The sequence below is a fragment of the Maylandia zebra genome, linkage group LG11, assembly GCF_041146795.1.
Source record: "Maylandia zebra isolate NMK-2024a linkage group LG11, Mzebra_GT3a, whole genome shotgun sequence".
Lineage (NCBI taxonomy): Eukaryota > Metazoa > Chordata > Actinopteri > Cichliformes > Cichlidae > Maylandia > Maylandia zebra.
Genome location: NC_135177.1, coordinates 17,184,819 through 17,200,270, shown reverse-complemented (window position 1 = coordinate 17,200,270; position 15,452 = coordinate 17,184,819). Strand labels below are relative to the sequence as shown.

Sequence of the window (15,452 nt, the reverse complement as noted above, 5' to 3'; positions counted from 1 at the left end):
GAGTGTTCTGGCATGCACACATATCCTAAGGTCATGAGAGAGGTCGTACCTTCTCTTACTGTCTTATGGTATGGTAAACACATCTATGTCCGTTTAGGTATAAGTGCCTTTTGCTTAGATGAACTGCTGGACTTCCAGGCCAGCAGATTTAGGAAAGTCATTCACAGGGTCACACACACATGGTACTCTTTCTTCACATGTATGCCTGTGTAAGACGTCATATGTTAATGAGACTATGCATATTCATGTAACCACAATAAAGAGCAGCGCTACGGGGGAGCTAACTGAGAGTGACTGGGGTTCGAGCGGCAGGAACAGTCTCAGGCATCTCCCTCGTGCACGAGATTACACAAAGAGTTCAGCCTGGTCTCTCATGCTTTTGCTGTTGTAGTAGAATTGTCTCGTTCCAGCAATAGGTCTGTGCTAGACAAACCTATCACTCCCCTTCACTAAATAACAGGGATTTAGCTAAGAAAGCCTACTTCCCGACCTTCCAGAGGTCTGACTTTATAAGCCTCTTTAATCAATAAATCAAAATGTACAACAAGAATGATAATGCTGTGCTGGAGCAGACAGCTTTCACTTAATGACTCTACTGACTACTGAGGCCAGGGGGAGGATTTGCAGAGTAACACACCTATGCGCATGCGCACTGATGTCGCATAATAACAGTCAACTGTCACAGCAAAGGTGGTCGGATTTAACCCTTTTATTAGATACTCAACTGTCGCCGATGCTGACGAACGGTATCACATGTCAAGGCGTATGGCTGAAAGCAAAGCACCATGCATATGTCGTACGCGGTTTCTCTTCTCTCCCTTGGATATTTAAAAAACGAGATGACATCAGGCATCTGTTTGAGAGTACAGAAAAAAGCTTTGAGAGAGAGAGAGAAAAAGACCTTCTAGGGACTGGGCTTCAAACATATGAGCATACAAGTGCAGCCACACAGACTCTCACAAAGACGCATAAGGACACACACACACAGATACACAGAGAAGAGCTGAATCTCCCATGTGCGCCACTCAGCAGCCTTCTCTTTGGTCCGTCGGTTGGCAGAAAGAGAGGAAGTTAAGGACCTAGAGCGGCACTGGAAGTGGCTTATAATGAGCCAAGTGAAGAGAGAGGACACTGTGCCTACTGTATCCCAGCCATTTGTGACAGGTTAAGGTTGGGGGTCAAACACACACACACACATACACACGCAAAATGCATGCGCACGTGCAGCCATTCAGCCTTTCAGGGAATCAGTCTCGCTCTGTGAGCATGAAAAGAGCCCAGATGTCAGCGCTCTGCACAGGCTGGCGTTTCTGTTGAAAAGTACTCTGTCTTTCCTTTCTTGCTCTGTGGCACTTTCCTTCCTCATCCTGTTTCACTGCTGAGAATGACCTGGCCAGGCAAACCTATACCTAATGTGCATCCCTGTGGATGGGATCACATGTACCCCTGCCTGCGGGACTGTGCTGTGGCAAACTGTAACCAAACATCAGCAAAAGCAATTTCACCTCCCTCTCTGGGCAGCGGCAATAGCAGCAGAGGCAGCAGGCCCGGGGGCTGGGGACATTAGCCTGATGTTTATCTGGCCACACAGCCCACCGCTAGCCACCAGTCCCCTCTCTCCCTCCCTCTCTCTCTCTCTCTCTCTCTCTCTCTCTCTGTCTTTCTTCCTCTCTCACTCGCGGTTTGATGCTGAGATATGATTTGGTGAGAGGAGAGGAGTCGAGCATATCGATTCAGCCTCTGCCGCTGTCTCTCTCGATCACTCCAACTCTCTCCACTTTCTCTCCCCTCTATCTGCTTCTTTTCTCTCTCTCTCTAGCATGCAATCATAATAACCCCTCTCTTAGACGCCCAGGCAATAAACCAGGGCCTCCCTTCTTCCTCCGCACATCTCCCACGGCGAGGACAAAACCAATAAAGGGCCAGCTTAATTACAGCTGCTGAGTGCCGCCGACACCCGGGTACGACACCACGGGGCTGCGGGTGGGCTGAACCGTGGGCGAGCTGTGACGGGATATTAGGGAGCAGGAGGAGGGTGCATAAGAAGTATTAAACGTGTAGCCTTAGTCTGCCTCACATCAAGAGAACACTCTTTAGTGCTCACAAAGATGACAAAGAAAGAGGTGACCATTGACTTGAGGCCAGATGAGAAAAATAATAAAAAGAAAGCGCGATGTTCTCTCCTGCCCAAACTGCCACTGATTAGGCGCTCCTTCAGCCGCCAGTCATCTAACTCCCAGCAGCTACAGAGAAGCACCTCAGTCAGCCTGATTTTGCATCCACAATGCTTTAATGTTAAAAGTGTGGAAATAAAAGGCAGGGTATGGCTAGAAGATAAAACACACACTCAGCTGACTCGCTCTGAATGAAGAAGGGTAAGCGGAGAGAGTGTAAATGTGTACACGGGCATCCAGAACAGAGAAGAGTTAATGCAAGGAATGCTTTGGCTCTAATGGGGAAGTATTAAGAAACTATGGTCCATTTTTGGGGCGTGGTTTTGGTCGAAGAACTCCATCATTCAGATGTACTTTCAGTTCACTTAATACCTGAAGGACCTTTAAATTTTAGCTTTAACCAGACTAGCATGCTTTAACAACAATGCCGGAAGACAGAACTGCAGTTCAATATTGCAGGTGTCTTGCTTTCAAGACCGCCCCTCCCCTAGAATCCAACGCCTTGTTTCGTGTTTTTTCTGGGTCTGCGATCTTTCCCTCTCCTTCTTTTCTCTAGTTCTGTCACATCAACATGAATCTGGGGATCCAGAGCTTCCAGTCCCACAAGCTGCAGTCTGCTATGTCTTGCCTTGTCTACAGCTCTGTCACCATGGTGACTGATGCCTGGGTGTTTCTGCCTCCTCTGGTACGTTCTGTCTGCTCCTTGCCATTTTTTTCACTCCCTGCTTTGTTTCTCCACTGAACTCCACACAACACAGTGCTTATTATCAACATGGGCCGACAAGATGCAAGGGCAACAATAAGTGTAAATTGTGCGTCATTACTTAATCATGTTAGAGATGACTGTATTTTATGTTCTTAGTAGGTTTATTTTTCCAAAATAAAACATCCAGCTAGTTTGATCATCCTGACACAATAAGCTGCGCACCTGTTATGTAACGCTGCTTTGCAATCAAATAACAAAGTAAGACTGCATGTGCAGTACTTATTGACATGCCTGCACTTCCTAATTAGCTCAGTCAAGGACTACTACAGGAAAATTAGCTGCTGCAGATGCACCGCTGAAAAGCAAATGAAATTTGGCTCTTAACTGAGCGGGTTCACACCTTCTCAGTGAAATAATTTGGGATGAAACATAAGTTAAATGTAAAGATTCTAGTAATATTTTTTTGTTCCATTCGGGAAAGTTGTGCAAAAGTATTTCAATGGGAAACTGCCATGATATTCATTTTATCCGAATCAGAATACTTTATTAATCCCAAAGGAAATTATATTGGTTAGTCTCCATCTATTGCCAAATAACGTGACAAAATGGTAAATGAGTTGCCCACTAAAACAAGTATGGAACATTTACATGTTGGAAATATTGCCGACCGGGTGTCAGTGGCAGCGAACCACACAATTCCCACAGCTGCAACTGTACATTTAAAGCATTTATCTGGTGAAACAACAGGTACTTGTATGAAGTTATAGGAAATGCAGTGTGTTTGCTCACAGGCTTAACTATACTACTATTATTCGTCAAAAAATGCATGTGTTAAAAGTGGGCAGCGGTTATTTTCAGCATTTTTTTTTGACAGCAAATTAGTTCAAATATTGCAAGTAGGGCCACAAAAGGAGCAGCAACAGTGAGCTGTCAGATGAGCCTCCTCACTGACATAACTGACTACTTTCACCATGCCCTACAGACTCGACCCATCTGCAGTGACAGACAAGAAAGTCTAAATATTACCTGACTTCAGTTTGTTTTGCTGCTGCCAGAATTCAGTGCTCTGTTACCACTACTGGTGTCACCAAATCAGCAGGACCGAAATCGCTGAGACTGCTGCTCTTGGTTTCAAATTCACTAATCCTTTTTCCACGAGTCTTTTGACAATAAAGATACAAATTGTGGACATCCTTTAGCCAATGTAGAAATCATGTATAATATGTTGATACAGGGAAATCAAATATTGATATTTTATTAAATAAATGAAAATAAATAAATAATAAATAAATGGAAATACTCTGTCAACAAGAGGGCTCGTCTCCTGCACAAAACAACCTGAGATAACGTTAGCTGAGCAAGCATCCAATTAACTGTCCCAACTGAAAAACCATGCGACATATAATAATAAGGTCAAGATGGTATTAGTAATTCCCAACTTGACCTCATTCAATCTTCATGGCAACATTTATGGCAGGTTTTAGTGACAGTGTTTGTATGCTTGACAATCTCATTTTACATCAATAAGAAATAACTGAAGAGAGATAACTTCGTCTTATTGGGTGAAACATATTGACAAAGTTTAACTTTGAGGACATAATTTGTGTTTGAAGGAAAGGTGATAACTTGTGTAATATGTTATTGCAACTCTAATTTTATTGCAAAATGAAAAAATATGTGTTAAAAAAGTGTCAAAACATCGTATCAAGGGGGGTCTAGTCCCACCTCTAGAAACACATCGTCATTCTCATCCCGATAACTTTGATATTGATCGACAGAGACAAAACAGCATCATTTCTAATGATGAAAAATTACACCTTATTGTTATGGCAACCCAACTGTTGGAGGGGACGAGAGCAGAGACCGTGATGGGCGTGGGAGAAATCCAGAGAGTTTCCACATCAGACTAACCTTTAGTGTGATGCTGACGGTGCTGGTAATAAGCTGGTTTGCAACGTGCTGCACGTATAGGCTAGAAAATCCACAGCTGCAAATACACCGTCACTGCAGGAGGACAATATACGTGAATGTGGCATGATGTAAACAGCTGTGAGTAAGAGGATGACTCACTGAACTCACACCCCAGATTGTGCGGCACAATCGGAATCATCGAGCAGCAGCCACGTCGATTTCATTTAACATGCTGGATTTGATGCATGGAGATGATTTCATTACATTGCATCTGTGCCGAAAATCAAACGCTCCTGTATACATATCCCACTTATTCTGCATCACACACTTCACAACAGGGGAAAGACTACAAAAACAATCTGGGGAAAGACTACAAAAACTGCACTGTAAAAAAAAAAAAAGAACTCAGTAACATGCCTTCTAATGCTACAAACAAAAGTCCAGCAGACACAATCTGGTCTGAGGTATTCTGGAGAAGAGAAGCACAAAGAGATGCAACACTGGATAGGTTATAAGTGGAAAGCGTGTGTATTAGAGGCGGCAGCGGGGAGGGAGTATGGTTGCAGTTTAAATGTAGTGACCACTCAATTCCAAACCATTCAAGCCTTCTAAGAACAGATCTCACACACCCCATTAGAACCTCTGCTGACGCACACATGCATAATACATGGAAGCTGGATCTAAAAGCATACAGCCCATTAGGAGGCCGAGCCTGTGAAAAGAGTGGAGAGGGAGAGAGACTCAAACGGCTGCGATCGAACGGATTGCTAAGCTGGATATCTGCTGATAACAGCACACACTGCTGGTTTAAGGAGTTGTGTTGTTATTATGAGCTTGACCACACTGTGTACAGACAAATTAGCGAACAAAGAGGATGACACCGGCTGTGCTGTCCTGAAAAAGTAACTATGATTAAGAGTCTGTCATGACAGCTTCTTGCCATTGAGAAATACCAGCTGCAAATGTGATCGTTTATCATTAAAAAGACAGCCTGTTTTGGACTGCTTTCGACCACCACCATCCTCAAACTGAAAGGTTTTGCTGAGAAGAAAACAACAACAACAACAACAACAAAAAGCTTGCAATGGAAAATAAGTTCAATTTAATCAGTAAGATGTAATGCTTGCTGGATCACAGTTTTCAGGCATAGATACCCACCCCCCACCCCCTGTTCCGCCCTTCCGGTGGCTGAGTGTTCTGGCCATATAATGTGAGGTGGCAGAGAGCCCGGCAAAGCTGTAAATTATTTCTGACGGTAGGGGTGGGGGGACAACAGGGGGAAAGACTCGCAAGTCCCAAGAGACAGACTGTGGATGGTGTGGCGATACGGGGACCTGCGTCTATAGCAAGAAAGAAAAGTAGCCTGTCGGTCCCCCAAGCCTCGACCCTAAAGCTGGAAGTTTACGGCCCTTCTGCAGACTGCATAATGTGTCCAACAGCCATGCCTGGCCAGATGACCAGAGGCCTGTCCGTAGGGTACAGGGCATTTAGCAGACTAATCGTAATATGCTTCGGTGCATCTCTCTCTCTCTTTCTCGTTCTCTTTACACACACACTACGCTCCTTTCTATCTAGCAGCAAATGTAAAATTACAGCAACGCCTGTATGTTGCAGTGACGCTGTACTGGAAAGGTTTTTAAAGCACAGCAAATGTAAGTAATTATTGCTCTGTTAGTCTAAGCATAGATTATTAATTCATCTGCAAAATGCACATGATGTCCATTCTTGCTGCCATTTTGCTGTCAAGTAACTGACACCTTAAAAAAAAAACTTGCCTCCCCCTATACACCTTCAAAAGAACATATAGTGGGCGTGTAGGGGAATTGAGTAGGGGGTGGGGGGGAGTCCCCACTCATCCCCATCACTGGACTCCTAAGATGTACATTAACCCCTCATGATCGTTGCCTCCCTCATGTTCTCCTCTCAGGCAGCAGCAGCAGCAGCAGGGCAAAGACATGCTGCAGCAGCCGTGCGCTGGGCCATAAAGGCGCACGCGCGTATATACATTTACGGTAACCCCCGATGTGGTCACAGTGTGCCTATAAAACTACCAACGTCCAACCGTGCAAGCTTGCGCGCGTGCACGCGCACTGAGCAAAGAGCGGCAGGGACGTTGATCGGCCCCCATCATCCCAGCCAGGAAATATCTGCAGCAGCACTATACTGTAGGCTGTTATTACGCAGGCAGGCTACCGATCAATACATGCACCCCCCCCCCCCCAAAAAAAAAAAAAACTCGCCTGACATACCAACGGGGAAGCCCTCCCTCATAAATCTGGGCATTTCTTTTACAAAGGAATCACTCACCCGATGTTGCTCAGCGCCTGCTCGAACAGCTCCGTCTGCAAGATGTTCTGAGGTGCCGTGAAAGCCCCGTTGAAATGTGATAAAACCGAGCTACAGAACTGACGCAATGTCTCAAACTGCATTTTCCCCCCACCTCGGTTTTCTTTTTATCCTCAGTAAGTGCTCAGCCTTTTCCCTTTTCCCACCATTACATCCCAAAGCCTGCGCTCTCTCCGGACGCCCCCCTTCTAAACATACACCTTGTCAGTTTTTTTCCTTATTATTATTAGTAGTAGTGGTAGTATTAATGTTATCTCCCGGGGGCGCATTAAACGCAAATAAGACGCCGATCAAGTTCCATATTCCTCCTTGCGCTGCTGGTAAAAAAGTGTCCTTAAACGAGACGCATACCGGGTGGGCTCCTTCCGTCATAATGCTTCGGACTTGCAGCGAGAAAAGGGAGGCAGTGCCGGTGCCGGTAACAAGCCTTTTCTTCTTCTCGCGGCAGCGGCAAAAATCTCTTCTCCGTGTGCGGGGAGAGGTGAAGGAGCGTCCGGAGGAAAGAAAAAGCGAAGAACCATCCTACACTGCACCTGGCGGCGGCGGTAGCATCCCCGTACCGGCGCATCAGCTGCTGCCTCACATTCAACTCATATTTCCCGTTGCCCATGAAGAGTACACACTTGCCCTGACACGCGCACAGACACGTACGCACGCGCTACCGATACAGTCGCGCGAACTCTTTCGCCATATCTCTCCATTCTGTCTCGCGCACTCTTCGGGACGCGCACAGCGGCAGATAACCGTCAGAATCACGCACGAGGGGGGTGGAAGGGGGCGTGCTAGCGTCACGGCTTTTTGTCTTTCCGACATTCCACATCCGGCTTTGGAATATCAGCGCTACATCAATCAGCAATAAAGTTACTGTGAGGACAAAGCACACAACTAATGAGGGCTTTCCCGAGAGCCTGCTTGTTTATTTATTTATTTAATGCGTTTCATTTCGTCCAGACAGCCAACTGTAAACACTTGAAATTAGCCAAAAAGAACCCAGTTAATTCCAGGCCCTTCTTTAAAGCTGATGCATTTAATGTGGTTACATATTTAAGTCTTCGTGTTTTTCAGAAATCTGTTTGTTTGTACGGGTTTTTTTGTTGTATTTTTTTTTTTAATTCAGTTTACTTTCCAGAGTTGGAAGAAGTTTAATTTAAGTTAGTTTCAGTCGTAGTTATTATTATTAATAATAATAATAGTAATAATAATAACCATTATCATTATTATTATTTGGTTTTAATGTTCGTAATATTCCAAGTTCACTAAGTCGTTTCAGTTGGCTTAATTGTTTTTTCACATGTCTACTTTTTATTTTTATTTTAGGTTAATAAACCGTTTTTGTTTGGGTTTTTTTTTTTACATCTACTTGTGGTTGTTAGTTTAGTTTTAGTAAACTATTATAACCTTACTGAAAGATAAAATATAAATCTGCTATATTTAAAGCAGCGCTTCAGCTGTTAATCAACACAATAAAGTGGCCCTTGTTTAAGCATGAGGCAGTTAATGTATTTATGTAGAATGGTGTTGGCACTGTGATCATGTTAGGATAATAAAGTCCGGAATAAAACAAACATGCAGATGCTATAGTTACCCACATCTATCTAAACTCAAACATATATGAAGTACTATAAATACTAGACTATGAAAATATTAAGCTTAGAGGGATTGCAAATGTTTGTATTATTCCACTGTTCCATGCAAGGGACCAGGTGAGTCAGCATCAAAAACACTCAGTCCTCTTTAGGTTTACCTAAACCCAAAGCCTCATTCGATTATATAAATAAAATTGAACTGAAATGAACTGCTGGGCTCAAAACAAACCCTCTCCTACTTAATACAAATCTAAAAGAAAACATTATATGTTCAAATGAAACTGATGACTAAAACAACAAAAACTATTAACCCTGAACTATCTGTGTCAGCTGTTCTACCATATTATCATTTCACTGCAGAGCTGATCGAGGCCAATGCGGCACGTGCATAAAATAGGACTAGTACTGGTACACAACTTTAAACTGGGACAGACTAGGTTTGACTAAACAATTGTCTCAAGCTTACTATGTAACACACTGGGTTTTGCTGGTTGTTACAGGATGCTCGAGCTAGGTTTATTGTGCTCCTTCCTCTTCTCACATTTTTTTGGCAGGGTGAATGTGCCCGCTGCTGGGTTAAATGTGTTGAAAATGCAGAATCTGAAGAAATTCTCTCAGGGAGTACATTCCAGTCCCTGTTTAGGTATGGCGGTTTCATCAGCATCACCCAACACTGCAGCTGTCCTGGCATATTTGTGCGTTCATTCAAATGACACCTTCGAGACCAAGACAAATTGGAAGCCCTCCCAAGTTATTTCTCCTTATAAATAGACCTCCAGTTTTTCCCCCTCCTTTTTTAGCACAACAGATCCAGGAGTTAATTTAAACATTCTTTAAGATTAATGAAAGTGGGTTTCGGTGCTTATGCGGAGGGAGTTCTATTTATACACTCTGTGCTATCCATCATCAGCATTATCCCATGAATTTTCAGACAGCCAGTTTCCTGTTTTGTCACTGCAAATGTAGGCAATGTCAATGCGAGAATTACTCCCTGGTACCATCTCCACCTCTCAAAGCTATGCAATCATTCACGATATAATGGCAAAATCCTCGGCCGGAAACAAAAAGTGATTGAGTGACTGACTGTTTGGAGCAGTCTGAGCAACTCCTGCATTACTTTGCACTGTAAAGCACTGCAGCTTTAATTACAATTTGCAGTTGATTCTCTGCTCTTTTTCTTTTTAAATCATTGGACAGTCTAAGGGAGATTCAACAAGAACACTGTGGCCATCCTTATCTTCCAACTGCATCCAAGCCATCAGGACTGTAGGAAAAAGTCTGATCCCCTGACTAAAGTCTGCTACATTATGTTTGCATGTGTTTCCACAACTACAAGAAGGACATATCCTCTATATAACTACCAAAATACAGCTGACCTGCTGTATAAAACTGTAACCTTGTGTGTTATACATCACTGAATGTGTAACAATGGGTATATCTGATGGAAGATGGGAGAATAACATCATGCCATCACTGTAACAGACTGATGAAGTGGCAGTGTTACGTATCCCATGTCTGAAAAGGCTTCATGTGTCACTCTGCTTGCTCATTGTGTTCTTGTCTATATTTCTGTAGGGTTTGTACCTTACAGTATAAAGTTCCCTGAGATGCACACGGCTATGAATCGGTCCTGTATATAAATATGTAAACTGAACCGATTCAAATTAAACCATAGCACAGTGGCCTCATTACACAGTGAAAGCTCTAACAGGACACTCGTGTATTTCCAACTGACTTGCAGGGCAGATGTGTTAAATGGACTTCACGTATGAAATTTTTAGTGGATTCTGAGGACTGTGTTTTGAGACATGTTGTAACCAGAGTTGTGCAGGTTGTTTTGTCCCTGTGCTACACAGGTCAGCGTAACTGTACTTTGCTGGCATGTAACACAGATGCACATAAATTACTCTGGGCTAACTCTGTATAACTCTCCAATTAGATCCAGGCTATCCACTGAGTGTGCTCTCCACAACATGGCTAAGTATACAGCCTGCATTTCCCATCTTTCCTATAAAGAAGCATGGAGAGGAAGAACAGACAGAGAGAGACAAGGGGGCAACTGTTAGTCTGTGAGCTATAAGGTTGCTGTGGCACACCAAGGGTTGTGGAAAACAAAGCCTTACGCTGAACAAATGCTGAGTTACCTTACATCTGAGAAGGAGCAAAGACGGACACGAGAGGGTTTTTTTGTTGTTGTTTTATTTCAAGGGCTCTGCTGAGAAATTCCAGAGAGTGTACAGATCCTGACTATAAGCGTCCATCCAACCTTTAGAAGAATAAAGAGCAAGGAGCCCCCATGTGGACATCAAAGTAACTACTTTACTTGACACCAGCATCAAGAAAAAGGCAACCGGATATGGGATTCACAAACACAGCGTGTCAGTGTTGTCAGCATGTGAGAGTGTTGCACTCAGAGGGAGCGCTTAGTGCATATGACAAAAGAAACACAGTGTTCTGCATTGTAATTAGCCCACTCTTGCTTTTCGAATAAAAACAAACAAACAAAAAAACCCATCCTATTAATACTTTATTTACTGCAGTGGCCGAGCTGGCCTACAAACAGGACTAATTACTAAATAGGACCGCTGCAGTGAAAAAGTGCGCTTTTGTCTCAAAAACAGAGATAGTACTAATCACTTCACACACACCTCACCTGCCTGTTTCCCATTGCAGCTGAATCAGAGTTTCAACCATCTGTGATCATGTGTGCCACTGTGGTGTATGTGTGTGCATGCATGCATGTGTGTGTAATGAAGAAAGAATGAGTGGGTGGATGACTGTAGTAGAATAGCTGAGTTAGTGCCAGTTAGATACAGTATATGTCTCCCTGTGTCGTTTATAGGTCTCATGGGCTCCATGTAGAAGAAGCTTATATGGATTCTTATGGCAGGCTTGCATGTCTGTTCCTTCTACAGCAACACAGAGCAGCGGTAATATTAAAAGGCTTTCTGCTGTTAGATGAACCACCTTTATGAAGCTCTTGTCTGTAACTTACACCGTGCATGCAGCGCATGCTTGCTTGTTTGTTGTTGTTTTTCACAAACAGAAGTGAGGTGTGCATGTGTGGGGCTCGTGTACCTTAGCCCTGAACCGTTGTCAAGGGACGCCTGTCTGGGCAGGAGCCCGCCGTGAGGTCTGTTTCTGTCTGACGCTGGTGTCAAGTCTCCTGAGGCTCCCTGGTAGGGGTATAGGGACGGGTCCTGCAGTTTGGCCTTCTTCCCCTGTGGCCCACCCTCAAACACACCCCGCGCTTGATCAGGCCCCGAGCCGTAGAACCATGCCCCCGATTTGGTGAGGATTTCTTGTTGTTTTCGGCACAAGTTGCATACCCACATAACCTGCAGGCAAGAGAAGGGGAACAGTTAGTTCAACTGAAGAGGCGGTGGCAGCCTTATAAAACCTAAGATGAGCTGCAATGGAGTAATTTGTGTATTTGTTATCTAAAGCTGTAACATGACTATGAGGCATATTGTTGTTGCTGGGTGAACAAAAAAACCCAAAAAGATCTCTCAAGGTGTTTGACAATCAGGAATCAGGAAGAGAACTTTTATGAAAGTGAGTAAAATGAGTGTTTTCACCCCTGCAGCGACAATATTCATAAACACTACTCACAATTCATGGTGATGAGGTGAATGATGAAATATTAGACACATGCAGCAGCCTTTTAAATCAGTGAAAGGTAAAGTGACATGAGTGCAGATTTTTTTTTTATTGCTGCTCTACATTTTGAGCCTGTGCGTCCATCCTCTACAGTAGTTTTAGTGCAAATACAGCCGACTAACAGCAGAGGCTACATCATAGTGAATGTTACGCATATTTTGCTAATATATTTTAAAGGGAATGGCAATAATTTTTTTCTGTGTTGTGTCATCCTGGGTAAATAAAATAATGTTTATTTATTGGTATAGCTGGATTGTCAGTGGACAGTAATATCACTCGGGTGACCACACCTCTCTCATTGAGTAAAATTTGAGAAGAGTAAGACCTTACTAAATGACTGGCAGGCCAGACAGCCAGTTGGGGGTGGCAAAGAGCCACTGCAGCACCCCACCCCCGACCCACACCACACATCGTGCTTTTACAGTCCCAGTGCTGAGTCAGTGCATTACCGTTATTAGTATAAGCGGGTGCTGAATTGACCGAAATGTTATGTCTACATTAACTGAAGTTGTTTAAACTGCGCCCGCCTGTACGGCAACTGTCAGAACAGGTTCAAAGGCTTGATCTGTACCACAGCTCCAAACTGCTTATCTCAGCCGCTGGTTCGAAACGAAATACAGAGAGACGCAGAGTTGGGTCTCTCCACCTCCGTGGCAGAGACCTAACAAATTATTATAGTTGGTAACAACCCAAAACATCCTATGCAACTTTTGCACTAACACACAGACCAAGAAAGTTTTTCTGGGTGGGACAGAGAGAAAACAAAAGCTGTCATCAAGTTACACAGTCAATCATTCAGTTTTATAAATTGTCACACTGTTATATCACAACACCCTGGGTGCAGTTGAACAGTAAAGAAAAAGCCTCGTATAAGACCTCCTGTGTCTTTTCCTAAGCAATATATGAAATTCCCCTCTCGCCCATCCGGGCGGTCTTTATCCTTCGAGCTCGGGTCCTCTACAAGAGGCCTGGGAGCTTGAGGGCCCTAGGACTGCGCTCTTCTGGACAGAGATCTCCGATGTTGTTCCTGGGATCTGCTGGAGCCACTCGCCTAGCCTGGCGGGTCACTGCACCGTGCGCTCTGATTACCACTGGGACCATTGTTACCTTCACGCTCCACATCTTCTCGAGTTCTTCTCTGAGCCCTTGGTATTTCTCCAGCTTCTCGTGTTCCTTCTTCCAGATGTTGCTGTCATTTGGTATCACTACATCTATCACTACGGCTGTCTTCCTCTGCCTGTCTACCACTACTATGTCCGGTTGGTTAGCCATCACCATTTTGTCCGTCTGTATCTGGAAGTCCCACAGGATCTTAGCTCAGTCATTCTCCACCACCCTAGGGGGCATCTCCCATTTTGACTTCGGGACTTCCAGGCCTTGTCGGCACAGATGTTTCTGTATACTCTGCCGACCACTTGGTTATGCCGTTCCATGTATGCCCTGCCTGCTAGCATCTTGCACCCTGCTGTTATGTGCAGGATTGTCTCAGGGGCATCTTTACACAGCCTGCACCTGAGGTCTTGCCTGGTGTGATAGACCCCAGAACTATTGATCTTGTGCTTAGAGCTTGTTCCTGTGCTGCCATGATTATGTCCATAGTAATGCATTCACATCATCTAGTAGACCTTCAGAGGATACTTCACGTAATCTTGATAACCGGCTATGGAGGGATTATGTTTCAAGGTCAGTTCCTTCTTCCATTGCATATATATGTATAGAGAGAGAGAGATGCTACACGACTGAAACACACAAGAAACACCTCACAAAAAAAGAGAACATCAGCCTTTTTTTTAAACACAGGTTAATGTCACAATAATGAAGGATCTGCATTATATTTCATAGGTCAAAGGAAGCTCAGCATCTACACATCTACACAGTATGTACTGGTCTATGTTCTAGTGACACACGAGGTATTTATGACCTCCTATCAGTGTTACAGATGACTTAGAACTCTGGTCACACACAATGGAAGCAGCGAGGCTACACACTGTGCTTTATGTGTCCCAGAGGACAGGAGCCAATCAGACCACAACTTCCTTTATTTATCCAGTGCCACTGTGAGAGCTCTGCAGCAAACCAGGGGTCACTGTAGAAGACCCAGCTGTCACCTTACTCCTAATCAACGCCACATTACCTCCTGTATTTGATTTAACTAACATTGTGAATTGTAACTAAATCATGGGAAGTTATCTCAACGTGGAAGTCTCCAATCACACAAAGGAGTCTGGTTTTTTTTGGGGTTTTTTTTGCTTCAGGTAACAGTGCTCTGCAGTAATCAAGGCAGAGCAGCGTATGTCAGCACCTTCAGTATGTCTGCTGACAAAACACATGTGCGCACACATTACTAAACACCAGGAGACCCCAAAGGCTGCAGCTATTCCACCAAAGACTAGTTAAATCCCACATATCAATCATCACCGACAAAGACAAATACAAAAAGGCTATTAATGATAATCTAGGTATAATTTATATGATTCTTTCAGAGTTTTGTTTTTCTCAGCCAAACAATTTTTTTGTGTGTAGACGAGTGGATTAAGCTTACTCATGGAGAAATGTGTGGGTATCTACACTAATAAAGTAACTACCTACATTAGAGCATGTAGGATCATGGGAAAAAATGTTTTACCTGGTTAATTACCTGAAATCTGCCCTTTCCACTGCTGTAGCCAATGACCTACATATTTACTCCTCCAAACTGCAATTAACAGGGAGTCAGTTACTGTGCACCTCCCCAGTCTGCCAATAATAATTAACCATATTCTCAGCCCTTGGACTGCACATGTCAAGCTCTTTTATCTCATCAGCGAAATACCTGATAGCCTATTAGTATTCCAAAAACACAGGCCAAAAAAACAAAACTGCATGGGTCCAGAAAATGTTGCACACACCGAGCTTCAGACATCAATACTTGGATTTGATTTGCACTTTGGATCTGAGTCAGAATAAAAATTGAGGGTTATAAAGTCTATAAGACAGGAGGAGGGGAAAAACCTCCACAGGCTGAATCTACAATATCTAAAAAACACTGAATGAAATTAAATGAAATTATGTAGTGACACTGATGACATT

At 43.7% G+C, this 15,452-nt stretch overlaps 1 protein-coding gene across 22 annotated transcripts in view; it reads right to left on the bottom strand.

The window, feature by feature from the left end:
* Positions 1-15,452, bottom strand: part of rims2a (regulating synaptic membrane exocytosis 2a) — a 168,236-nt gene that overhangs the window by 113,409 nt on the left and 39,375 nt on the right. For 15 of the 22 annotated variants that reach the window (XM_076889863.1, XM_076889867.1, XM_076889868.1 and 12 more), the window contains exon 7: positions 11,802-12,061. In XM_076889863.1, the coding sequence (XP_076745978.1) occupies positions 11,802-12,061 (260 nt within the window). Of the gene's footprint in view, positions 1-7,098; positions 7,867-11,801; positions 12,062-15,452 lie in introns of those variants that run through there. The other 7 variants (XM_076889879.1, XM_076889878.1, XM_076889882.1 and 4 more) reach the window with 3 other exon arrangements.